Here is a 25,542-nt window from a genome sequence, read left to right as displayed (position 1 = left end):
TCTTAGGTCTTTTTTGTCGTATCTTCCGTTTTATGATGCGCCAAATGTTTTCTATGGGTGAAAGATCTGGACTGCAGCCTGGCCAGTTCAGTACCCGGACCCTTCTTCTATGCAGCCATGATGCTGTAATTGATGCAGTATGTGGTTTGGCATTGTCATGTTGGAAAATGCAAGGTCTTCCCTGAAAGAGACGTCGTCTGGATGGGAGCATATGTTGCTCTCGAACCTGGATATACCTTTCAGCACTGATGGTGTCTTTCCAGATGTGTAAGCTGCCCATGCCACACACACTAATGCAACCCCATACCATCAGAGATGCAGGCTTCTGAACTGAGCGCTGATAACAACTTGGGTCGTCCTTCTCCTCTTTAGTCCGAATGACACGGCGTCCCTGATTTCCATAAAGAACTTCAAATTTTGATTTGTCTGACCACAGAACAGTTTTCCACTTTGCCACAGTCCATTTTAAATGAGCCTTGTCCCAGAGAAGACGTCTGCGCTTCTGGATCATGTTTAGATACGGCTTCTTCTTTGAACTATAGAGTTTTAGCTGGCAACGGCGGATGGCACGGTGAATTGTGTTCACACATAATGCTCTCTGGAAATATTCCTGAGCCCATTTTGTGATTTCCAATACAGAAGCATGCCTGTATGTGATGCAGTGCCGTCTAAGGGCCCAAAGATCATGGGCACCCAGTATGGTTTTCCGGCCTTGACCCTTACACACAGAGATTCTTCCAGATTCTCTGAACCTTTTGATGATATTATGCACTGTAGATGATGATGTGTTCAAACTCTTTGCAATTTTACACTGTCGAACTCCTTTCTGATATTGCTCCACTATTTGTCAGCGCAGAATTAGGGGGATTGGTGATCCTCTTCCCATCTTTACTTCTGAGAGCCGCTGCCACTCCAAGATGCTCTTTTTATACCCAGTCATGTTAATGACCTATTGCCAATTGACCTAATGAGTTGTAGTTTGGTCCTTTAGCTGTTCCTTTTTTGTACCTTTAACTTTTCCAGCCTCTTATTGCCCCGTCCCAACTTTTTTGAGATGTGCTGCTATCATGAAATTTCAAATGAGCCAATATTTGGCATGAAATTTCAAAATGTCTCACTTTCGACATTTGATATGTTGTTTATGTTCTATTGTGAATACAATATCAGTTTTTGAGATTTGTAAATTATTGTATTGCGTTTTTATTTACAATTTGTACCTTGTCCCCACTTTTGGAATCGGGGTTGTGTGTGTGTGTGAGATATTATATATATATATATATATATATATATATATATATATATATATATATATATATATATTAAAAATCACAGGGCTCGAAATTCATATATTTTTTCACCAGCCAGCCGGACTAGTTACCTTCCAAAGTAAATAGCCAAACAGAAAATCAACTCGCCAAAATTTGTTCATGTATGAATTTTACTTCCGTCAAAACACAAAAGAGAGTAGTTACCATTGTTCATGACTAATGTGCATTTATTTCAAGACCTGAGTATTTTGATACTGTTTTTATTGCACACTTTACAAACTGGCATTTGCTGTTCCACGTCCTCCTCGCGATATCCAAAAAAAAAATGCCGGATGACTGACCCCTTCCTAGTTCTTTTAGGAACCAATTCGTCTGCTTCCATTTTTAATTTGTCGCTGAAATTGACAGAGCTTACATGGTAGCCTATGCAGCACCAGCGATTGCACGAACTAAGTCAGCGCTGTAACCCGGAACTAGAAAATCTTCCCGCAAGTTCCTTTCAGCACAGAGATGTCGTCCGGGATTGGTTAGCGAGTGTGTGACGTTATTGTTTTTTTTTTACCCTTAGGCAGCCTCTCACGTTACTGCCTGAGGGACAGGGAGAAAACAACCAGAAAAGGTTTTAAACAAACGCAAGTCGGCAGATGACCATAAAATACTCTATAGTTATAATATAATAATTTTATGCATCTCTCACAGAATTTTCAGAGATATATCGAGTATATTCGATATAACGCACAGCCCTAGTCTGAATCTTCGCTTCATATATATTTTTTATTTTCAACTAGCCAGCCGGGCTGGCTAGTGACAGGAATTACCCGCCAAATGACAAATTAAGTCGCCTCGGGCTACCGGACCGTCGCGAATTTCGAGCCCTGTAATATATTCTATATGAATGAGAGAGGGTACAAAATATTAAATGCAGGGGTGCCAATAATAGTGGCATGTTTGTTGTTGAGGGATTTGGTTTTCTGTGAATAAATTTATTTCAATTAAAGGTCGGATTTTTCCTATTTCTTCAGTGTGAGATGAAGCTACTTCACCAAAAGCTGGATTTTTTTCTAACCCTTTTTACTAATCTTTACAAGGGGGACCAATAATCATGGAGGGCACTGTATATGTCAGTGAAGTGAACTTTAAATGGCCCAGTTTATTGTAGCTGGGAAGCATATATGACACATGAGATGTAGAGCATATGCAAATTATACCCTACCTGATGAGGTTTTTCTGGTCTATAGAAGAAGTCACAGTAAATGTATCCCAGCAACCCTTCAGATTCGTGTACCACTGCCTGAGGGTAATCATAAGCAATAATGAAAGTCACGCATCGCTGTCTTTTGTATAAAGCTTTTTCAAAGTCACATAATCTAGCCTGCAGGTGTAGTATCTACGTATATTGCTTACCAGTTTGCGTACATCCTCACTCCACACTTCTCCCACACAAGGCTGTTCAGCCAAAAGTGATACACCAAAGAGCTGTGTAAAAACACTGTTCAGACCTTCCATGCAGGCTCCGAGTGAAAAATAAGGGCTGTATAGGCTTGGCTCAATGTTAAACCTGCAACAAACAAACACTATTCAACGTGTTTGCACAAAAATACGCAGTCCCAACACAGAAAAGCTGTTACTCTCAAAAAGCAACATACAGAGACAATTACTTTTCAAAACACCTTTTCTCATGTTTCTGAGAATAACAAATAGAGAAGATAAGAGCAAAGGACACTTCTGAACTTTTAGTAATTTGTATCACATGAACAGTCTGACTTTGGTGAGCATTAAGGCAGGCCATCATGATACTGGACAGATATTAACCTTGTATTTTACACTTATTTGTAAGTGCAGATTTAAGCATATGGAGTAACGAACGAATGTATCTGCATCCGATTCTTGAAGCGGTCATACGACAGCAAAACAAGTCGTGACTTGAGCAAATTGATAAAATCAGCTTCAGCAGTGTGAAACAGGAATACCAGTCCTTTATTTACATATGTATACAGCATGACCAAATATATCCCGATCAGCCACAACATTAAAACCACTAACAGGTCAAGTGAATAACACTGATTCTCTCATTACAATGGCACCTGTTATGGAATGGGATATAGATAGTTTTCACATGACGTCACAGTTTGTTTTTGGAAACCAAAACATCATGTGAACAATCTCTGGAGAATGCCTCACTGGAACTGCTGAGTGTATGTTTACATTGTAATGTACACTTAATATCGCTTGTTTGTCACGTTTCTATTTGAAACTTGTCACTTCACTCACGCAAGGGTCATTTTTGAAAAACATTTTAGGTCTAGTCTGTATGATTTGATTTGTGTTTGGGATGCAAACAGCGCGCCTTTTGGCGGATGCCGCCTGAATCGCGCAGATCCGATTTTTTTTTTTTAGGGGGGGGCGTTGGAGTGTCTGATTATAATTTCCAAGTAAATTCTGTATTAAAATTACTAAATAAGCAAATCCGTTACAGTCCATGAAACAGGAAGTATAAGGATGAGAAAAAAAAAAAAACAGTTTAAATGGGAAAGCTGTGCACATTTGTGCAGCAAACTGTTTCTCATCCTTATACTTCCTGTTTCATGGACTGTAACGGATTTGCTTATTTAGTAATTTTAATACAGAATTTACTTTGAAATTATAATCAGACACTCCAACCCCCCCCCCAAAAAAAAAAAAAAAATCGGATCTGCGCGATTCAGGCGGCATCCGCCAAAAGGCGCGCTGTGAATATATAAAAGTTGTATATATATCAGACAGCCTTTAAAGTTTGATGAAGTCAGTTTCAGGCTTTGGAGCAGGCTTTGGCAGTTTCAAGCTTTGGCAGCCCTGCATAGTCACTTGAAAATGCATCTTTGTCCACTTCGTAGAGGTCAATTCCCCCAATCAAGGCCAATTTGGCTGCATACCGTTGTCGTGAGATGTTGTCTAATGTATCTATATACTTCTGTTTGCTTGATTTTGCGGACATTGATCTTTATTTTAGAAAACTGACTATATAACTTCATAAATTCGTCCGAGATAACGTAGCCGGTAGTGGCGATGGTCCATTTTGTTTGCTCCCCAAGATGGCGGCTGGGGGGTGTTCCCCGGAATGCCGTGACGTCAGTGAAAACTATCTATACATTAGGCAGGAGGTGAACAGTCAACTGTCGAAGTTGAGCTGTTAGAAGCAGAAAAACGGGCAAGCGTAAGGATCTGAACGACTTTGACACATGCCAAATTGTGATCGTTAGACGACTGGGTCTGAGCCCATGTTTACATTAGACCGTATCAGCGGATCATCAGATTAACGTTTTTAAAACGATTAGTGTGCACACAGCAACACCAATACACGGATACGCTGGTCTCCGCAGGCATCCTGCGCTCCAAATCACTCCGCCCTGAACAGCGAGTGCCCTCTGGAGGGTGCGCACTCCGGCCTTGCGCAGCTCACAGAGCACGCGAGTGAAGTGCACAAGCTGTGATTCGGGACTGAGCCGCTGTGTGTGTGATCCCAGCGCATATCACTTACCACTTGCAAGTGGAAGGATGGCAAGCCTAAAGACAATCATAACTACACAATGGGCAGTATTTGCATCAGTATTTGCAGTATTTTCATACTTTTATACTCTTTAATGAAAGGTGATACAAGGCGGAAGTCCGCGCCGTTTTTCAGCAGTCGCGTCACATGACCAACGCCAGCGACTCAGGAAGGTGGATGTCACAGTGACGTTGTCCAATGACGATGCCAGCTAGAGCTCAGCACAGCGTATCTGCGTATTCTCAATGTTTACACAGCACCGGAGCTGACACGATCTGGATTGAATACGTGGACCCTGGCGGATTCCCGTTTCCCGGCGTTTCCAGGCGGTTTAATGTAAACGGACAGTGCATCCGCGAAGAAAACGAGACAGATACGGTCTAATGTAAACTTGGCCTAAGCATCTCCAAAAGAGGCAGGTCTTATGGGCTGTTCCTGGGATGCAGTGGTTAGCAGCTCTGATCGATGGGGGCCCCACCTTGCAACTTACAGGATTTAAAGGATCTGCTGCTTAAAGTGCATAATCATGGGTAAATTCAGGAGCAAGATCAATGTAATTCTCCTATTTTATATTAAACTTTGGTCAAATATCTGTCATATTTTGCATTTTGTGCAATTTTTTTACCTTGCGCAATACCAGAAAAATTAAGCTGAAATCAAGCCATTTGAGGCAAATTTGTCTGCCTCTGAAAAAACTTGCCATTTGGATTTCCTGGCAAATATTGATTTTCATGACGTCATGTGCGGGACGCCTCCCTCTGAATCCCATGTCAGCGCTGGTTTGTTTATGAGAAAATGACCTGGTGGTTTTCTGCAAATTTCTTCAACGTTATCACGTAATTATTAAAATGGTTAACAGATGCATCATAGGAGGGTGTAGCAACAACAATCTTGATAGGATTAGTACTCCTCATTTCCCAAAAGACCGGAGAATGAGGGAGAAATGGGAGCACTTGGTCTACACAGGCTGTGCACTGAAACCGTGCAAGCTCTCGCAGCCTGCTGGCACTTCCGCAGGTAATGTCATGAATCTGGCTCCAGACTCCCTTGGGATTTTTCCAGACACGTTTTGTTATTTTATTTTTTTCTGCTGTAGACAGATGGCCTTGTGCAAAATTACCCTTCTGGATGAGTGTGTAAAGGGCCATACTTTCATATTAAAAAAAAAAAAATGAAATTGGTCCACAATATGCACTTTAAGTCTTGGTGCCAGATACCACAGCACACCTTCAGAGGTCTTACAGAGTCCATGCCTTCATGGGTCAGTGCTGTTTTGGCAGCACATGAGGGACCCAACACAATATTAGGCAGGCGATTTTAAATGTTATTGCTGATTGGTGTACATCTAATTTACATGCCCTAATTAACGCAGGTGTTGTGACAGTGAGCCAAAAGCATTCAGCAGGATACCCAAGATCTGAGGATGAGGAGAAGAAGAAACAGAGATAGGCGACAAAGATAACTGAAGAGATCCATGTTAGAAATGCTTTTGTCTATGGCTGCAGCAAAAATACAGTTATGATTTATTTTATTTTTAAAGCTGTTTAAGGTTGTGTGGCAGCGGGGGCGTGGTCAAGCGTCGGTCTGTGACTGGAGGGTGGAGTCAGGGAAGGTAAGTGGCAGAATCACTACACCTGATGTTAATTAACCTGTGTTTGTGTGTCTTCCCAGCGACCACACCCTATATAAGGAGAGAGAGAGCGCGCGCGCAGAGGAAGTGAGCGCTCTCCCCAACCAGATGGCTGATGAGTGTGTGCGTGTGTCTGGGAGAGTAAAACGCTGAAAAAAAAAAAAAAAAAAAAAGTGTTGTAATAAAGTGTTTTTGGAAACTCAGTTCTGGCCTGCCATGCTTCTGTGTGCCACCGACCTGCGCAAAGTTCTACAGTGGTGCCGAAACCCGGGACGGAGTACAGAGGAGAACAGTCCCATGGAGTCCTCCCCCTTCGCAGACCTGGTCCACGCCCTTGCCACGGCCCAACAGAGCCAGCACCAGGCGCTGGTTGCCCTCCGAAAGGAGCAAGAACAACGGTTCGAGGCCCTGGTGCTGACGCAACAGGAAGATTGACAGGCGTTCCGGCACCTCCTCGTGTCGGCGGGGTCCACCACCTCCACGGGCCCACCCCACCTCACCCTAACAAAGATGGGCCCGCACGACGACCCCGAGGCCTTCCTCGCACTATTCGAACAAGCAGCAGAGGCCTCGGGCTGGCCGGTGGAACAACGTGTGGTGCGCCTCCTCCTCCTGCTAATGGGTGAGGTGCAGCTGGCTGCGCTACAGCTCCCCGCCGACAGCCGGCTGGTCTACGCAGACCTGCGCCGGGCCGTCCTCCAGTGTGTGGGGTGCACCCCCGAACAACAACGCCAGTACTTTCGCACTCTACGCCTAGAGAAGGTCGGCCGGCCGTTCGCGTTTGGCCAGCAACTCCGGGACACCTGCCGGCGGTGGCTGAGGGCTGACAACCGTGACGCCGAGGGAATCAATCAATCAATCGATCTGGTGGCACTGGAGCAGTTCATCGTTCGGCTTCCTGAAGGAACAGTGGAGTGGGTCCAGTGCCATCGCCCGGCGTCGCTGGATCGGGCCATCGAGTTGGCGGAGGATCATTTGGCGGCTGTTCCCACGGCAGGATCGCAGATCTCCTCTTCTCCTCTCTCTCTCCCCCTCCCCTTCTGTGTCTCATCCTCACCCCGTTCCCCCACCGTGGAGGCGGGGGCCGGCTCCACCCCAGCCGGCCCGCCACACCCGCGGTGCCCTCCCGTTTCCCGCTTCTGTGTCTGTCTCTCTACCCCCTCAGGTGAGTGAGCCCCAGAGCACCGGTGCAGAGAGAAAGCCCGGGCCGGTTTGCTGGCACTGCAGGAAGCCGGGGCACCTCCAGCATCAGTGCTCAGTAATGGAGGTAGGCGTGGTGGTCCAGATCCCCGACGCGCCAGGAACCACCCTCAATCGGGCCGGAGCATATCGCATACCGGTGAGTGTCCAAGGGGATACGTATCAGGCTTTGGTGGACTCTGGCTGTAATCAGACCTCAAATCCACCAAAGCCTGGTGCAAGACGAGGCATTGGGGGGAGCACAATTGGTGAAGGTGTTGTGTGTGCACGGGGATATTCACAACTACCCTTTAGTGTCGGTCCACATTCTATTTTGAGGGAAGAAATTTAGTGTAAAGGTGGCGGTTAATCCTTGCCTTACCCACTCGATAATTTTGGGGACTGATTGGCTGGGATTTCGGGCATTAATGACTCATTTAGTGAAGAGTGGGTCCTGCCGTAGTTCAGCAGGGGGAGGTCCCGGAGTGGCATTGGTGGGAGCAGCTGTCACAGAGCCAACTACGTCATCACAGTGTCAGAGTGAGGAGCAGCAGGCTCCTCCAACCTCTCTCGGGGAATCCCTCGCAGATTTCCCGTTAGAATAGTCGTGGGACGAGACTCTGCGGCATGCTTTTGACCAAGTGAGAGTAATCGATGGTCAAACACTCCAGCCAAACGCCACCCCGTCCTTCCCCTATTTCTCCATTATGAGAGATAAATTATACTGAATGACGCAGGACACTCAGACTAAGGAAACTGTCTCACAACTTTTGATTCCAAAGAGCCACCGGGAATTGGTATTCCAGGCGGCTCACTTTAATCCCATGGCTGGACACTTGCCCGAATAATGACCCAGTTCTATTGGCCAGGGATTCGTGGCGATGTCCATAGGTGGTGTACGGCATGCCGCGAATGCCAGTTAGTAAATCCAGCAGCCATTCCAAAAGCGCCTTTGCGCCCTCTACCATTAGTCGAGACCCCGTTCGAAAGAATTGGGATGGATCTCGTCGGGCCATTAGATCGGTCAACACGAGGGTATCGCTTTATTTTAGTCCTGGTGGACTATGCAACGCGATACCCGGAAGCAGTGCCTCTGCGCAATATCTCAGCACGCAGTATATTGCGGAAGCGCTCTTCCACGTCATCTCCCGAGTTGGAATCCCCAAAGAGATTCTGACTGATGAAGGCACTTCATTTATATCACGCACACTGCGCGAACTGTACGGGTTATTGGGAATTAAGCCGATCTACACCAGCGTTTATCACCCACAAACGGATGGTTTAGTCGAACGGTTCAACCGCACCCTCAAAAATATAATTAAAAAATTTGTAAGCGAGGACGCATGCAATTGGGATAAATGGCTCGAACCCCTGTTATTCGCAGTGCGAGAGGTCCCACAAGCCTCCACGGGGTTCTCCCCGTTTGAGTTATTATATGGGCGTAAGCCGCACGGCATCCTGGATGTACTGTGGGAAAATTGGGAGGAGGGACCTTCACCGAGCAAAAACGAAATTCAATACGTTATTGACCTGCGTGCAAAACTCCACACACACACACACACACACACACACACACACACACACACACACACACACACACCCCTAACCCAGGAGAATTTGCAGCAGGCCCAAGAACGGCAAATCCGCCTGTACAACAGGGGTACGCGCCTTAGGGAGTTCGCACCAGGAGATAAAGTACTCGTACTGTTGCCCACATCGAGCTCCAAATTGATCGCCAAGTGGCAAGGACCCTTTGAGGTCACACGGCGAGTCGGGGACTTCGACTATGAGGTGAGGCGAACGGACAGGGGTGGGGCGCTAAAGCTTTACCACCTCAATCTGCTTAAACTCTGGAACGAGGAGGTCCCCGTGGCGTTGGTGGTTCCGGAGAAGGCGGAGCTGGGGCCAGAGGTTCAAAAAGGAACATTGACATCGCTTACCTCTCCGGTCCCCTGTGGAGACCACCTCTCCCCGACCCAACTCACGGAGGTTGCCCAGTTGCAGACTGAATTTTTGGAAGTGTTCTCGCCCCTGCCTGGCTGCACCCGGCGTATAGAACACCACATTGAGATGCCCCTGGGGTGGTAGTGCGCAGCCGCCCTTACAGGCTACCCAAACAAGAAAAAAGGTGGTTCGGGAAGAACTCGAGGCCATACTCGAAATGGGCATCGTCGAGGAGTCCCACAGTGACTGGAGTAGCCCGGTGGTCTTGGTTCCCAAGGCCAATGGGTCGGTCCGGTTCTCATCTCGTTATCTCTAGCCGCTTTATCCTTCTACAGGGTTGCAGGCAAGCTGGAGCCTATCCCAGCTGACTATGGGCGAAAGGCGGGGTACACCCTGGACAAGTCGCCAGGTCATCACAGGGCCGACACAGACACAGACAACCATTCACACCTACGGTCAATTTAGAGTCACCAGTTAACCTAACCTGCATGTCTTTGGACTGTGGGGGAAACTGGAACACCCGGAGGAAACCCACGCAGACACGGGGAGAACATGCAAACTCCACACAGAAAGGCCCTCACTGGCCATGGGGCTCAAACCCGGACCTTCTTGCTGTGAGGCGACAGCGCTAACCACTACACCACCGTGCCGCCCCGGTCCGGTTCTGTGTGGACTATAGAAAAAAGTCAATGCAGTGTCTAAATTCGACACGTACCCAATGCCTCGCATTGACGAGTTGCTGGATCGACTAGGCACGGCTCGTTTTTATTTGACACTGGATTTGACAAAGGGTTATTGGCAGATCCCCTTGACTCCATTATCCCGAGAAAAAATGGCCTTTTCCACACCGTTTGGCTTACACCAATTTGTCACACTTCCTTTTGGACTGTTTGGGGCGCCCGCTACATTCCAGTGGCTTATGGACAGAGTCCTCTGCCCCCATGCCACCTACGCGGCCGCATACTTAGACGACATAATAATCTATAGTAATGACTGGCCGCAGCATCTGCAACACCTGACGGCCGTCCTTGGGTTGCTGAGGTGAGCAGGTCTCACGGCCAACCTGAAGAAGTGTGCGATTGGAAGTACGGTATCTGGGCTTCCACTTGGGCAATGGGCAGGTGTGTCCCCAAATTAATAAGACAGCAGCGATTGCGGCCTGCCCGGGGCCAAAGACCAAAAAGGGGGTGAGACAGTTCCTGAGGCTGGCTGGCTACTATCGCAGGTTTATACCTAATTATTCAGACCTCACCAGCCCACTGACTGATCTCACTAAAAAGGGGGCACCAGATCCGGTCCAGTGGATGGAGCAATGCCAGTGGGCTTTCTCTAAGGTGAAGGCTGCACTGTGTTGGGGGCCACTGTTACACTCCCCTGACTTTTCTCTCCCCTTTATGTTGCAGACAGACGCGTCGGACAGAGGGCTGGGGGCTGTTTTTCCCAGGAGGGGGAGGATCGCCCCGTGCTGTATATCAGCAGGAAGCTTTCAGTGCGTGAGGGGCGCTTCAGCACAATCGAGAAGGAGTGCCTGGCCATCAAGTGGGCGGTCCTCACCCTCTGCTACTACCTGCTGGGACGCCCTTTCACCCTCTGTTCGGACCACGCGCCCCTCCAGTGGCTCCACCCCATGAAGAATGCCAACGCGCGGATCACCCGTTGGTATCTGGCACTCCAGCCCTTTAACTTCAAGGTGATCCACAGGCGGGCACGCAGATGGTCGTGGCGGACTTCCTCTCCCGTCCGGGGGGGAGTCGGCTGCAGGCCGGATGGCTGCCCGGCCTGAGTCGGGCGGTGGGGGTATGTGGCAGCGGGGGCGTGGTCAAGCGTCGGTCTGTGACCGGAAGGTGGAGTCAGGGAAGGTAAGTGGCAGAATCACTACACCTGATGTCAATTAACCTGTGTTTGTGTGTCTTCCCAGCGAGCAGAGGAAGTGAGCTCTCTCCCCAACCAGATGGCTGATGAGTGTGCGCGTGTGTCTGGGAGAGTAAAACGCTGAAAAGTATCGTAATAAAGAGTTTTTGGAAACTCAGTTCTGGCCTGCCGTGCTTCTGTGCTCCACCCACCTGTGCAAAGTTCTACAGGTTGGAAGTAGGTTTAAAAAAAAAAACCCAAAAACTGAAGTTTTCTAACACCACCTGCAGATACTTATGCAAACTCTACTCATATCCAAGATTTTGGTTCATTTTAGAACAGGTTAGATTTAATGGAAATCATATTTTAAAGGGTAAATTAAAATTTGTATTTATAAATATAAGTGAGGGGTGGCACGGTGGTGTAGTGGTTAGCGCTGTCGCCTCACAGCAAGAAGGTCCGGGTTCGAGCCCCGTGGCCGGCGAGGGCCTTTCTGTGCGGAGTTTGCATGTTCTCCCTGTGTCCGCGTGGGTTTCCTCGGGGTGCTCTGGTTTCCCCCACAGTCCAAAGACATGCAGGTTAGGTTAACTGGTGACTCTAAATTGACCGTAGGTGTGAATGTGAGTGTGAATGGTTGTCTGTGTCTGTGTGTCAGCCCTGTGATGACCTGGCGACTTGCCCAGGGTGTACCCCGCCTTTCGCCCGTAGTCAGCTGGGATAGGCTCCAGCTTGCCTGCAACCCTGTAGAACAGGATAAAGCGGCTACAGATAATGAGACGAGATGAGAAATATAAGTGAACCAAGCAGTGTTGAGACAAAATTATACGATCTTATTTTGAAAGTGTGAGTGTTAAATGGGTCTTTGATCAGCCCAAGACTCTGCATCCAGGTCAGCAATTCTTGGTGCCTCGTGTGTGTAAAACGCACCTGTTACTCAAATGAAGGGTTAAGCTGCTGAAAAATGTCCAACTATGCTCATTCGATTTCACATTTACAAATTACATTCTGACAAATTCCAGTTTGGTATTAAGATCCTGCAAGTGCAATAAATTTTTTTTGGGGGGGAGAACTACTCATTACTACCCACTACATTTTTTGAAGACACTGATTTCAATTATTTAACAGCAAATCAAACCTTTTTCAGGTTGTTAAATAATTACGTTCAAATTTACATCAGAGATGTGTTTGTTCATATGGATATGTCAAAGATGAAATTTTATGTGAAATTTAGGGTCAGAATTTGGCTATAACGTTGATGAATATGGGACAATTAAAGCATAAAATATCTTGATTCCTTAAGTGGTTCAAACACACCCTCACCGCACATGATTAGAATTACTGAACAGTGAATTTAATTTTCACTTTAGAGTTCCTCAATAAAACAGACTATTATTTTTCATATTAGGAGCGATTTAGCAAGCTGTACCAAATAAAACATTTAAGCTGGTGTTACAGCCTTTTCTAGAGGACTCATAACTTTAGTTCTGTTGATATAGACCTCTGATAATATTTTATTTCTTACAAAGTATCAAGTTACCTGATTAATTATACTTTATCCATTGCATTATAAACTTCTTGTATTAATGTACAGTTCTAGATAGCCAAGTAGAATGACTACAGCATGAGATTAATCCGTTAAAGTCTAAAATATTACACTGTCCTTAAATTATGAACAGCTCTTAAATGTTTCTTTCAGTCTCTTGTAGTGGGGGGTGGGGGAAAAAAAAAAAAAGAGTCTAAAGAACACTTCCTTTCCTCATTCAGACAAAACTGCTGCCAAAAGCCCCATGCTGGAAACAGCTCAGAGGTCCTAAAAGCAAGAATGCTTGCAATAAAAGCCTGTTAACATGTCTGCCAGTGTAGCAGAGGCTCGAGTGAAGGACTGAACAGTGCAGCCAGAGCCAAGTTCATTAATAAACTGCAGATGAGCATGGCTGTACAGTCAGAGCCAAATTTCAAACAAAGTGCTTCAGCCACTGCCAGCTTTGTTCAAAGAGGAAGGAAAGACAGATCTTCGGGGATGGACTCTAACCATACTCATTTCATGAGAGATAGACGAATAGCTTTTATGTTCAGTACTGCTGATCGTAAACAACAAACACTTTGCAACACAACAGTAAAAGAGATACGATTCTTCACGATACTATTAAACACTAGCGACGATATTAACCCAAACTCACCTCTCAGCACGTACCACACCACTCAGATAGGGGTGATCCCATGGCATAAGATCCTACAGTGCACAGACATGACGCACTGAATGTTGGGCACACAATAATATATGTGATACATCTACTTACTTAAATAAAGTAAGCTAGTTAGGAGCTTACTGGATTCCTGGGATTGAATCTGGTCTTCATATCTCTCATCATTTGAAAGTCTTTTTCTGTCCTAGTGAACAAACACACAGTAGAATGCATCAGTCACACTAAAAGGTGAAAATGATCAATGATTATTTAACACTTGGTGCATACTGTCACCTTGTGGAGAATAATGGCACATACTAGAACAAGCATTTTACTGAGAACAGACTCACTACAAAAGCATTTAAAATACCCACGTATCAACATCGACATTTCCACTGTTCACAATAAAGAAAAATACAGACACACACATGCATTTTGGTGCTGGAATTTAGAGAACCGTTGTTTTCAATCTCATCTACTCCAACAGTTCATATTTATGTTTGTACCTGCTTGCAATATTTTAATGAAGGAATCAGAGTCCATTTCTAAAAATATAAATTAATCCTGAGAATACTTACATGACGATAGACTACAATGAGATCTGGTACATTTCCTGAGAAATTATCAGGAGGCCTCATGGACTATGATGACTATTTACGCTACGACATGCTGACAATTTTTCAGGCAGCTAAAATATAACATTAGTACACCAAAGTGACAACAGGTGGAAAAACCTCGTGCACATTTCTGAATGAATCACCAAAAGTCTCAACACATTTTTGGCTGTTCATCCACAGTTCTCAACAAATCACAGCACAATTTCAGAATGCGGTGTACTTGGGTGAAAGCAGGTAATAAACAAATTCATTCGTCACACGCTGGGAATGAGGCCTTCACTGCAACCGTGAAGGTGAGCAACCCAATAAAATATAGTTTAAAAAATTGGAATGACACAAAAGCTGGAAGATGATTTGCTGATTTAGTTTCAGGCTTTGCATATCAAAACACTAACTCCGTTTTATATCCACTAAGCCCAAGGCATAAAACTAAAAACTACTTAGGTTGTGCTTAAGTAATAAAATCAATTAAAATTATTTTGAATAGCATTAGAAATGTATCCCTTTTGCCATATTGTTTGATTCATGTTAACTGCCTAGTTTAGATGGAAAACTCTACCTGTCTTTGAGTTTGTCTGTCAAAAGCTGCAAGAAGTTCATCACAGTGTCTGTGGCAAAAGAATAAGAGACTTTAAAATTAGGCTTCCAAAGTACAATAAAGTGCGTTTATTCAGAGTACATGAATAATCAAGTAACATTTATTCACAAGTGAAAAAACAAGCTTTACGAAAAATTTTATTACCTGGGCTTTTGGCCATGGCCCCTTTTAATGCCCTGTGCGCATAAGATTCATAGCCGACCAGCTGAGCCAGTTTATGTCTACAAGACAGCAATTCCTCAAGGGTGTGCATCATATCTTCATTTGGGTACAGGAAAACCCTGTAAGCAACTTCCCGAACCTGAAAATCACAAAACACACAAGATATACAGTACCAGTCAAAAGTTTGGACACACCCACTCATTTCATAGGTTTTTCTGCATTTTGACAATTTTCTACAGTGTAGAATAATATTAAGACAGCATAATTATAAAATAACATATGGAACATATTTGGAATTATGTGGTTAAAAAAAAAGTTTCAAAAACTAAAATCTGCTTCACATTTTAAATTCTTCAAAGTATCCAGCGTTTACCTTGACGCTTTGCACACTACTGACATCATCTTAACCAGCTTCATGAGGTAGTCACTTGGAATGCTTTTCAATTAACAGCCATGCCTCGTCAAAAAGTTAATCAGTGCAATTTCTTGCCGCCTTAATGTGTTTGACATCAAACAGCAAATAATAAAAATGCAGTAAATAGCCCTATTCCACAATTGTACTAATCCATATTATGTCAAGAACCGCTGAACTAAGAGAAACAACATCCATCATTACTTTAAGACATTAAGTGTCTTTTAATTAATAAAAATAAAAGAAAACACATTGAATTAGAAGGGGTGTCCAAACTTTTGACTGGTACTGTATAGTTGTGTCAATGCAAGATATTATAGTGGAGCTTCATACTTGAGACAATATACAGGGATGAGAATGAAAAATATTTTAAAAGTCTGAAAAAAACGGGGCGGGGCATGGGTCTAATTATTTTTGGCTTTTTTTTTTTAACCCCAAAACCATTAATTTTATCAGCAAAAATTTGCAATTTATTTGGAAATAAATTCCCCTTCTTGGTGGACTCCCAGGTGAAAATGATTAATATGGTACAAGAGACTTGTTTTTTTTTTTTTAGATATTTTTTTGGGCTTTTTGCACCTTTATTGGATAGGACAGTGTAGAGACAGGAAATGAGCGGGAGAGAGAGACGGGAAGGGATCGGGAAACGACCCCGGACCGGAACCGAACCCGGGTCGCCCGCATTCATGGTATGGTGCCTTAACCACCTGAGCCACGACGCCCCCAAGAGACTTGTTTTTAATCAATTCACATTTGATGATTTCAAAAAAATCAAATCAATGCACCTTTTAATATAAACGAGCTCTACAGTGTTATATTTCTGCATTTTTGTGATTCATCTTTGAATACTCTAATCCTTTAAAATGAAGTGCAAACCAGAAAAAAGTTATCATATAATTCTCTTAAGCTTTCTTCTGATGTTATCATGGTAGCAGGAGGTCTTGCATATTAAGCAGGCAACATTCAACATCACTTATCACTTCCCTTTCAACTGTTGTGTGAACTAACTAGGTTTTATCTGGACAGGATGTTGTGTAATGTAATACAGATACCATACGGTCAATCTGAAGATCAAGATGGTGATTTTGAATTAAAGAACAGGCATGTACAATGGGCATTACATATTGGAAATTTTTTTTAAATCAAAAACTATAAGTTCATCTCGGCCTAAAAAATTTGGGCAGACGCTCCCGCGCGGCACATGCCAGCAATTCCGTCCCCCTATGAAATGAGCAATAAGTAGGAGAGTTATACATGCTATCATACCTAAAATTTTATCAGAAATATAGATATGATACTATGATTCTCCCCAACATGCTACATTAGATAAGCTAACCCCATTTATAAAAGATACACACTTATATATGACGTGTAACTGATATATTTTTGGGGCGCGTGCTCTCTCTCTGCCATGCCGATCCTGTCGGCTGCACTGACTCAAACACCGGTCCTCGAGAAAAGAGATAAAAGCCCGCCCACACTGAAAGCTGATTGGGTTATTTTGCTGAGTAACCCAATCAAGATGCTCTTTGTCTGGCATGCGCTACATGAACAGGCACACAGGCAGTGTTGCCAGATTGGGTGCTTTTAAGTGCATTTTGGCGGGTTTTGAACATATTTTGGGCTGGAAAACGTCAGCAGTATCTGGCAACACTGCACACAGTCTCCCTCGCGCACTCCCTCGCGCGCGCACATTTTAAGATGCGTGATGCAGACCTTAATGTTGCGCGCGCACGCTCTTGCTCGCTTCTATCAATATGCAGGAGACTCCCGGAACTTCCGGGACACTTGGGATGTCTGCGTTATAAGGTGACCACAGATCGTTAATCGTCCCCCCCCCCCCCAAAAAAAAAAAAAAAAAAAAAAAAAAAATTTCTCAACGGATTTACATCGATCTCAAAAACGATCATTTTGGTCTGAAAAAGTCGGAAATCCGCCAATCGGCGGAAAATTCTCATCCCTGAATATAGTAATGCATCAAACTGATTTTTGATAGTTTGACTATACGACCTCTGTCCGTACATACGAACGATGAACACGTACCACCACAGGGAACCCAATCGTAAGTGCAAGGGAATGCATCTCAAACACTTGACCACCGGACAAAGAAATTTGCATCTTTAGTTACAAAAGGTAAATGTTTGGGTTCCCACCCCCCCCAGCGCTTATTTTTAATTTGCTTTAGGCCACACCAATTCGATTAGTTGGTTCTCGGAATCACCGCTTGAAGAAAATGCAAAATGAAAAAAAAAACAAAAAAAACCAAAATCGACTGCAGGTTGAGGTCACGTGACATCGAAAACCAATCAAATCGCCCCTTTCACTTTAGATAAAGACTTGTGGAAGAAACATGCCTGTGGAGGGGAATCCTGAAAAGCCTGTGTTTGTGATTGTTAGGACATTCATCGAACAGAAGCGTAAAATCTTTGACAGGTGTGTCGAAATTCAAGAGGGGGAAAACTTTGCACAGTTGTACTCAAGATGCCGTGAGCTTGTTACCTGCGATGTGCCTACTTGGACAACAACTCTGTGGAGGTGGGTTTGATTTATATATTTCATTGATTGATGTGAGGGGCAAACAAAAAAAAAAATCATTCGACGTATTTAGCCATCAGAAGTAGCCTACTCCTGGTCAAATCTTTTTTTCTGTTCATTGTAGATGTTCAACTGACTGTAATTCAATCATTTATTTAGCCTATCAGTTTACTGGTTTGCCTGATAAAAGACATGCAGCCAGAGCTAGCCCTTAATGCATATGGGTGGAAATAAGATAAGCTGTTAAAAGAGCCATATGAAATGTGTAACAATAATGTATTGTCTTTGTTTTGTTTCTCTATTATGAAAGCCCTCTATTTCCACTGCTAATTTTACCATCAGAGCATTTTTTAATTTTATTTTGCGCGCTAGCTTCATATTTTTCCTGAAAAAATCCGAGAACCTACTAATTAAATTGGTGTGGCCTTAAAACAAAAAAAACAAACAAAAAAAAAACCCACACCCCGCGAGATTATTTACGAACATATTTTATGGAAAATATTGATTAAAATTTTTTTTCAAAGTGGCCAATGTATCTTTGCACTGTATGCTTTTTTTTACCTTAACGATTTCTTACTCTGCACACTCGTGAACAAAATTATTGTATAGTTCAATAGGAATTATGAGCATCTTTCCTTAGTTTTAGATAATCTAAAACTACCGCGGATCGATTAGTTCTTATGTTGTTATATTCGATCGTAAATGTATAGTAATAATGCAAAGTGAAAGTGCTGGTTCACTGAACTTCCAGCTTTCCATACCTCCATATAGTGAGTGAAAACTGGCATTACATTACAATTGATAATATAACAAAGTTCGAGTAAAGCTCCCAGTGCTATGTCTCAAGACGAAAAGATGCGAGTTGAAGAAATAACATGCAATGGGTATGAGTGCTATTTCACAAGTATTACAAGGAATATTTACCCCCCCAAAAAAAGGAAAAAAAATTAGGGGGGGGAAAAATGTTAGTGAGGATCAGTCACTTCAAAACACATGAAAATAATTCAGATACAATATCTGCATCTTAATTAAATGTGTGACACAACGTCCAACTACAATGATGTTCAATTCTTAAACATTTTCTTCTCAGGTTTATTTTATAATACTATTGATGTTTTTAGTAAAATGGCTTCCACATTGAATTTGGAGCAAACAAAAAAGGTTGCAGCACTGATAGAGGTCTTTCAGTTCCCCACGATGGTTAACAAACAAATAAAAAAAAAGTGTAACAATTTTAATCACCCTGCATATAAACATGGTAGATTTTCTTACCATTTCCATCGTGCCTAAACTACTTTGGCTGCCATACCTTGTAAAATATTTGTCCTTTTTTGTATTTCAACAGGATTTATAAATCAGTGCAAAAACCACAAAATATTTCAGAGAAATCTGTTAAACACAGATCCCCTGATTGAGAGTCGTACCAGATCATCAGGTGCATCAGCATGCAGTCCCCCAATCTGTATGTATTTCCCTTCATTGGTAAATTGCTGGAGGATGTGTTTAGGGAGAGCTCTCATGTCTATTCGGTTTGGCATGTAGCAGCCCATAAGAAACTGATTATTGAGATCCAACAGCTGAACATTCAACTTGACTGCTTCCTTCCTCTGTGAAAGGGAAAAACAAAAATGAGGTTACCAGTATATTTGAGTACATAATAAAAGAATAAAAACACGGCAGGTCATGCTCATCTCATCTCATTATCTCTAGCCGCTTAATCCTGTTCTACAGGGTCGCAGGCAAGCTGTTAAGGAAAATAATCAAATCAATGACTGGATGGTGTGATGTAGCCCCGTGTGAGGCAAAGTTACAGTTGCCACCCCAATGTTGATTATTTCCCAAAAACAATATGTCCTGAAATGTTTCATTCCTCTTTTACCACATCAATGCCAAATCTACCAATGTTGATGTACAACCCCATTTCCAAACAAGTTGAGACGCTGTGCAAAGTGTAAATAAAAACAGAATGCAATGATTTGCAAATCATGGAAACCCTGTATTTCATTGAAAACAGTACAAAGACAACATAACCTTTGAAACTGAAAAATTTTATTGTTTGAAAAATATATGCTCATTTACAATTTGATGCCAACAACAAGTTAAAACATGTTATTGATGAAGATGAAACCATGTTAAAATAATCCTGACCTGTTTCTCATCCAGGTGAATCCCGCTTATCTCAAAGTCAAACATGAACAGCTCGGCTACTCTCCTACATTTTTTTTGGGGGGGGGGGGGGGGGGGGGGGGGGTTGAAGTGTTAAAGTTCAGTTGTTTTTACATTCATAAATATAGTAAGTGATCGTGCAAACAGACTATTAAAATACTATAATTTTGTGTCAGATTAAGAAAAATGAATTGATACGAAAACAGTACTAGCACTCCTTTACTCTACACTTCTGAAAAGAAAACAGGGCCATTAACCATCAGTAGTATTAAAAAGAGTTTGTCTTTGATTCACTGCTTCATAAACAACAAAAAAGGAACAGAGCCAAAGACTCACCTTGTTTCTGGATCCAGTTTAGCCATCACCTCTTCATTATCCAACAGGTTCTTTAAACTCTTACACAACTCAACATTTGTGTTCAGCCTGTGACAAAGACCAGTGCGAGATTCACAACAAATAACCATGCTCTTGATTTCTCAGAATAAGAGAAGTGCATCAAAAGTAAACATACTTCTCCACTGTGGTACCGATCTGTATGCAGGTTTTCTCTGCTGCTTCTCTGTAGAGCGGATCAGGATGGGCCACTTTGATAAAGTCTGCCTAGTTATTTAAAAAAAAAAAAAAGGGGGGGCACAGAAAACGACAAAGGTCATGCAGGAAATGACATTAATCTAGTTTATTGTCCAGCATAAGTCATTTTTGACACCATTCTGGAAATCATTTGGCCCTTTTCCACTTCATAGCACCGGCTCGGCTCGCTTCTGGTATCAGCAGTTCGTTTTCCAATACAGCTGGTCGTCATAGCGACGCAGCATAAAACTGTGATCTCTTCAACGTGACACATACAGGAACATTTACTACTATTTCTACTACTATGCCCCTCTCAGCATATTTTATTTGGGAAAAATTTTGCTGCAGGTAACTCATTTAAAATTTGCCCCCCTGTAGTGATATTTTGCCTAACCCTGTGTTGGTGAAAGTGATGAGTGTCCATGCACTCTGCTTTTAATCTCTGTAGTCAGTAAGGATATTAAAGCAAGCCACAGACCAAAGGCTCCTGCCTTCATAAGAAACCATTCAGGACCTTAACTGCATCAGTACAAGTGATGCCATGCCACGATGTTTAATTTATTACAAAACCTCAGTCAACCCATACATTTTTTTTTTTAAATACCAAAAGAGGGTTAGGCAAAAAAAAAAACTCCAGGGTGGTCAATTTTAAATGAGTTACCTGCAGCAAAACTTTCCCCAAATAAAATGCACTGAGCAGTGATACGAACCTGTGTTCTCCAAGTCAAAGCCCTGTGCTTTAACCATTACACCACTTTAATATTGAGTTCAACTTTTTATGCTGTTACCAGTACATCCTGACAGTCCAGAGGCGACTTTTTAATGCCATTTTTTTTGCTTGTTTAACATGATGAATTGTGGCAACTTCCGCTTGACATAACAGTTTCATGCGCACACGATCAGTGAAGTATAATAAATAAATATAAGACTATTTAAAAATGATGGGTTGCGTGAGCAGGACGTCCTGAAGAAATGACGATGCAGCAGTGTTTTCACAACACTTTTTGGTATCACTTTAGCTTGCTTGGTACTTCAATGGAGGTGATCTCCCCCCCCCCAAAAAAAAAAAAAATTATATACAAGTTCCAGTTACTATCAACAACTTTGGCCTGATGAAAAACCAAAAGAAAGCAAGTAGAGTCGAGCTGGTACCAGACAGTGGAAAAGGGCCAACAGAAGGAGTTGCATAACCAAAATACTCCCAAATCCTCATTTTAAAACAGCCACTTTTCACAATCTAATCACATCCCTAAAGCCAACAGTCCAGCTGTGTGTTATTTCCTGTATGATTTTTGTTTGACATATGGAAGAAAAAATTAATTTTACATCATCTTTGCATTATGTTTTATTGTTGCTACAGAAACAAAATATTTTATTTATTTACATCTAATCAGACTTCAACTCCATGTTCCTGAGAAGATTAGGAAATCCAGATCAATCCAGATTAAAACATACTCGTTCGATCGACTCTCATTTTTGTCATATTTTGCACGACTCATAGTAATTCTCATCGTTTTACACTTTTGTGATTTACATCGGCTCTTTAACATGCTTTATCATAAACACTTTGTTTTGACCTTATAATATTAATATAAAGTGAGTCAAGGCTTTGACCTCAAAACCTATACAACTGCTGTATAAATAGGATTACGATAACTATTCTATTTTGTACATTTTCATTTTAGACAGCAAAGCTTTTTGTAAATATATATTTTCTTGTATGTTTCTAAATGTACATGATCTCAGTGTGTTCTTTATCAACAAAACATATGAATCGATGAATGAACATATGAGCCAGTGATACCAGATCAGCCACTCTGCATAAACTGTCCGAGAGTTTATCGAACGTCTCCACAGTCGCACGGCTGGGTGGTGTGCTGCAAGCTTTCTCCACAAGGCGCTGTGTCTCCTGAAGCGCTTTCTCCTGGATCAGTTCAAATCCCTCTGTGCAGCTCAGCTCAGGAACGCCAAACAAACCCTACACAAAACACGAAACATCCAGGAAGAATGAAGCATGGATTTAAAAGTAACAGGCTCTAGTGAGAACCTTGCAAGAATTATAATAAAGCTATAAAGATGAACTGATGCAAACAATATAGAGAGGTTTTGAACAAATGCTTCACTAATGCACTGCATTACTTGTACTACACATCCATATTTACACTCTCCATTATCTTTCATACTTTATTTCAAGCAGAGTGAAATAAATATATTTACTGCATCATTTTCTATTTAGTCTGATTTGGTCTGGGGAAAAAAAATGTAGCAAAGGTTTGCTGAAAAGCATGTGGGAAAAGTCAGGCCTTGCTTAAAAAAAGTCTTTCAATAACTGCTGACTGTTTGATAAGGTTCATGTAGATATGTCACAGGGTTTGCTTGAAAGCAGCACAAGAACAACATGGACTCAGAGACCAGTTATTTCTACCTTGTTTAAGTTCAAATTGTTTAAAAGGTGTGTGTCAGACTGTCTCATCTGTTGTATAGACAGACAGATGTAAAAGTTACATGCAATTAGGACAATATACTAATGTTAGAGATGAAAGTGGAGCAAAGAAAAAAAAAACCCTGAACTTTTGAAAGTCAAACTAAGATGCTAGTGCATCTCAAAAAATTAGAATACCATGAAAAAGTTCCTTTTTTTCATAATTTAATTCAAAAAGGTAAACTTTCATATATTCTATATTCATTACATGTAAAGTGAAATATTTAAAGCCTTTGTTTTAATTTTGATGATTATGGCTTATAGCTCATGAAAATCAGAAATCCAGTATCTCAAATTATTAGAATATTCCCTAAGATCAATCAAAAAAAGGATTTACAATACAGAAATGTCCAACTTCTGAAAAGTATATTCATTTATACACTCAATACTTGGTTGGGGCTCCTTTACCATGAATTACTGTATCAATGCGGTGTGGCATGGAGGTGATCGGTCTGTGGCACTGCCGAGGTATTATTGAAGCCCAGGTTGCTTTGATAGTGGCCTTCAGCGTATCTGTATTTTTGGGTCGGGTGTTTCTCATCTTCCTCTTCCATAGATTCTCTATGGGGTTCAGGTCAGGCAAGTTGGCTGGCCAATCAAACACAGTAATATCATGGTCAGCAAACCATTTGGTAGTAGTTTTGGCACTGTGGGTAGGTGCCAAGTCCTGCTGGAAAAGGAAATCAGCATCTCCAAAAAGCTCGTCAGCAGATGGAAGCATGAAGTGCTCTAAAATCTCCTGGTAGATGGCTGTGTTGACTTTGGACTTGATAACATACAGTGGACCAACACCAGCAGATGATTTGGGGTGCCATGTCATCACGGAAACTTCACACTGGGCTTCAAACACCTTGGATTCTGTGCCTCTCCACTCTTCCTCCAGACTCTAGAACCGTGATTTCCAAATTAAATGCAAAAATGTACTTTCATCTGAAAAGAGGACTTTGAACCACTGAGCAACAGTCCATTTCTTTCTCTCCTTAGCCCAGATAAGACACTTCTGACATTGTCTCTGGCTCAGGAGTAGCTTGATATTATATCAGTGGAGCCTCAGTCCACTCCTTGTGACGCTCTCCCAAGTTCTTGAATCAACTTTTCTTGACAATCCTCTCAAGACTGTGGCCATCCTTGTTGCTTGTGCACCTTTTCCAGCCACCCTTTTCAGCAATGACCTTTTGTGGCTTACCCTCCTTGTGGAGGGCATCAGTGATCATCTTCTGGACAACAGTCAAGTCAGCAGTCTTCCCCCATGATTGTGGTTGTGTGTACTGAACTAGACCGAGAGATACACTGTGTTCAAACTGTTTTACTCAAACTCGAAATGAAATATTCTATCATCTAGAGATGGGGTTTTTTTTTTTAATGTTTTTGTACTGTATGCCATACTGATTAAAATAGAAAAATGCTTGAAACATTTTAGTTTATGTGTAATGAGTCTATAATATATAACTTTCACTTTCTTAAATAACTGATGGAAAATATTGAACTTTTTCACAATATTCAAATTTTTTGAGATGCACTAGTATATTTTATATATATATATATATATATATATATATATATATAAAATATAAAAATAAAATATTATATATTGCTTACCTCTCTTCACGTCGAAAGAAGGAGGAAAGTTTTGCTTGTTTTGACATGGCGAATTATTAACCCGAGGAAATACTTCTAATTTGCAACTAAAAAGACTGCAGCTACACTGGCAGCTTGAACATGCTTTCTAGTGCGCTTGCATTGCGCTTGCGCAGAATGGTGTCAGTCCTGCGCGCCTTAGCATGTGCACCTGAAGGCGCGCCTTGGCACGCGCGCCTAACGAGGTCCGACGCGCGCCGTTAACAAAGAATCCTTTAATCAATGAACTATGTTTGGTCTATTTAAGGACCGCGCCCGTGCAAGGATGATGCGAAGTATTACGACGCGTCTAGGAACGTGAAAAATCCGAAAAATAAGTTTCTCCATTCGGAAAACCGGAGATTTTCAAGAGTTTTGTCAAATATCCGGATTTCCGGGTAAATCCGGTAGACTTTCATTCCTGTAACGTACAGTTGAACTAAATACATGAAATCAAAACCAAGGACAGCACAACAAAGTGTAAAATACTTATTTCTATTTTGAGGTTTGTGGTTTTCATAGACAGGATATCAAGATACAACAAGAATAGAGGTAAGATCTAGAAATAACCCGGACGATGTCTCTTGATGTATCTCATCTGGCATGCACATGAGAGTTTTGCTGCCGAGTGTGAAGCAGCTGTAACGAAAGTCAGCCCAAAGCCATGACTCTCAAAGCAGGACACTCACTTCAGGTGAGGGGAGAGAAGGCGGGTTGAAGCATTTTTGAATCTTATTCAGAAGTGATGGAAAACAAGAAGGTGAGACTGGTTGGGGTCAGTGACAACAGTGTTACAGTC

The 25,542-nt window shown here is 42.5% G+C and overlaps 1 protein-coding gene across 1 annotated transcript in view; it reads right to left on the bottom strand.

The window, feature by feature from the left end:
• mipepa (mitochondrial intermediate peptidase a) overlaps positions 1-25,542 on the bottom strand; it is a 50,670-nt gene that overhangs the window by 19,984 nt on the left and 5,144 nt on the right. Inside the window, exons 2-12 of the mRNA XM_060944187.1 lie at positions 22,449-22,622; positions 20,586-20,674; positions 20,411-20,497; positions 20,057-20,120; positions 19,333-19,515; positions 14,944-15,100; positions 14,761-14,809; positions 13,729-13,789; positions 13,579-13,631; positions 2,673-2,826; positions 2,482-2,559 (exon numbers count right to left, since the gene is read on the bottom strand). Coding sequence (XP_060800170.1) covers positions 2,482-2,559; positions 2,673-2,826; positions 13,579-13,631; positions 13,729-13,789; positions 14,761-14,809; positions 14,944-15,100; positions 19,333-19,515; positions 20,057-20,120; positions 20,411-20,497; positions 20,586-20,674; positions 22,449-22,622 — 1,149 coding nt within the window. The remainder of the gene's footprint in view (positions 1-2,481; positions 2,560-2,672; positions 2,827-13,578; positions 13,632-13,728; positions 13,790-14,760; positions 14,810-14,943; positions 15,101-19,332; positions 19,516-20,056; positions 20,121-20,410; positions 20,498-20,585; positions 20,675-22,448; positions 22,623-25,542) is intronic.

This window comes from Neoarius graeffei, chromosome 17 (assembly GCF_027579695.1).
Source record: "Neoarius graeffei isolate fNeoGra1 chromosome 17, fNeoGra1.pri, whole genome shotgun sequence".
In the NCBI taxonomy this organism is placed as follows: Eukaryota; Metazoa; Chordata; class Actinopteri; order Siluriformes; family Ariidae; genus Neoarius; species Neoarius graeffei.
This window is presented reverse-complemented; position numbering and strand designations above follow the sequence as displayed.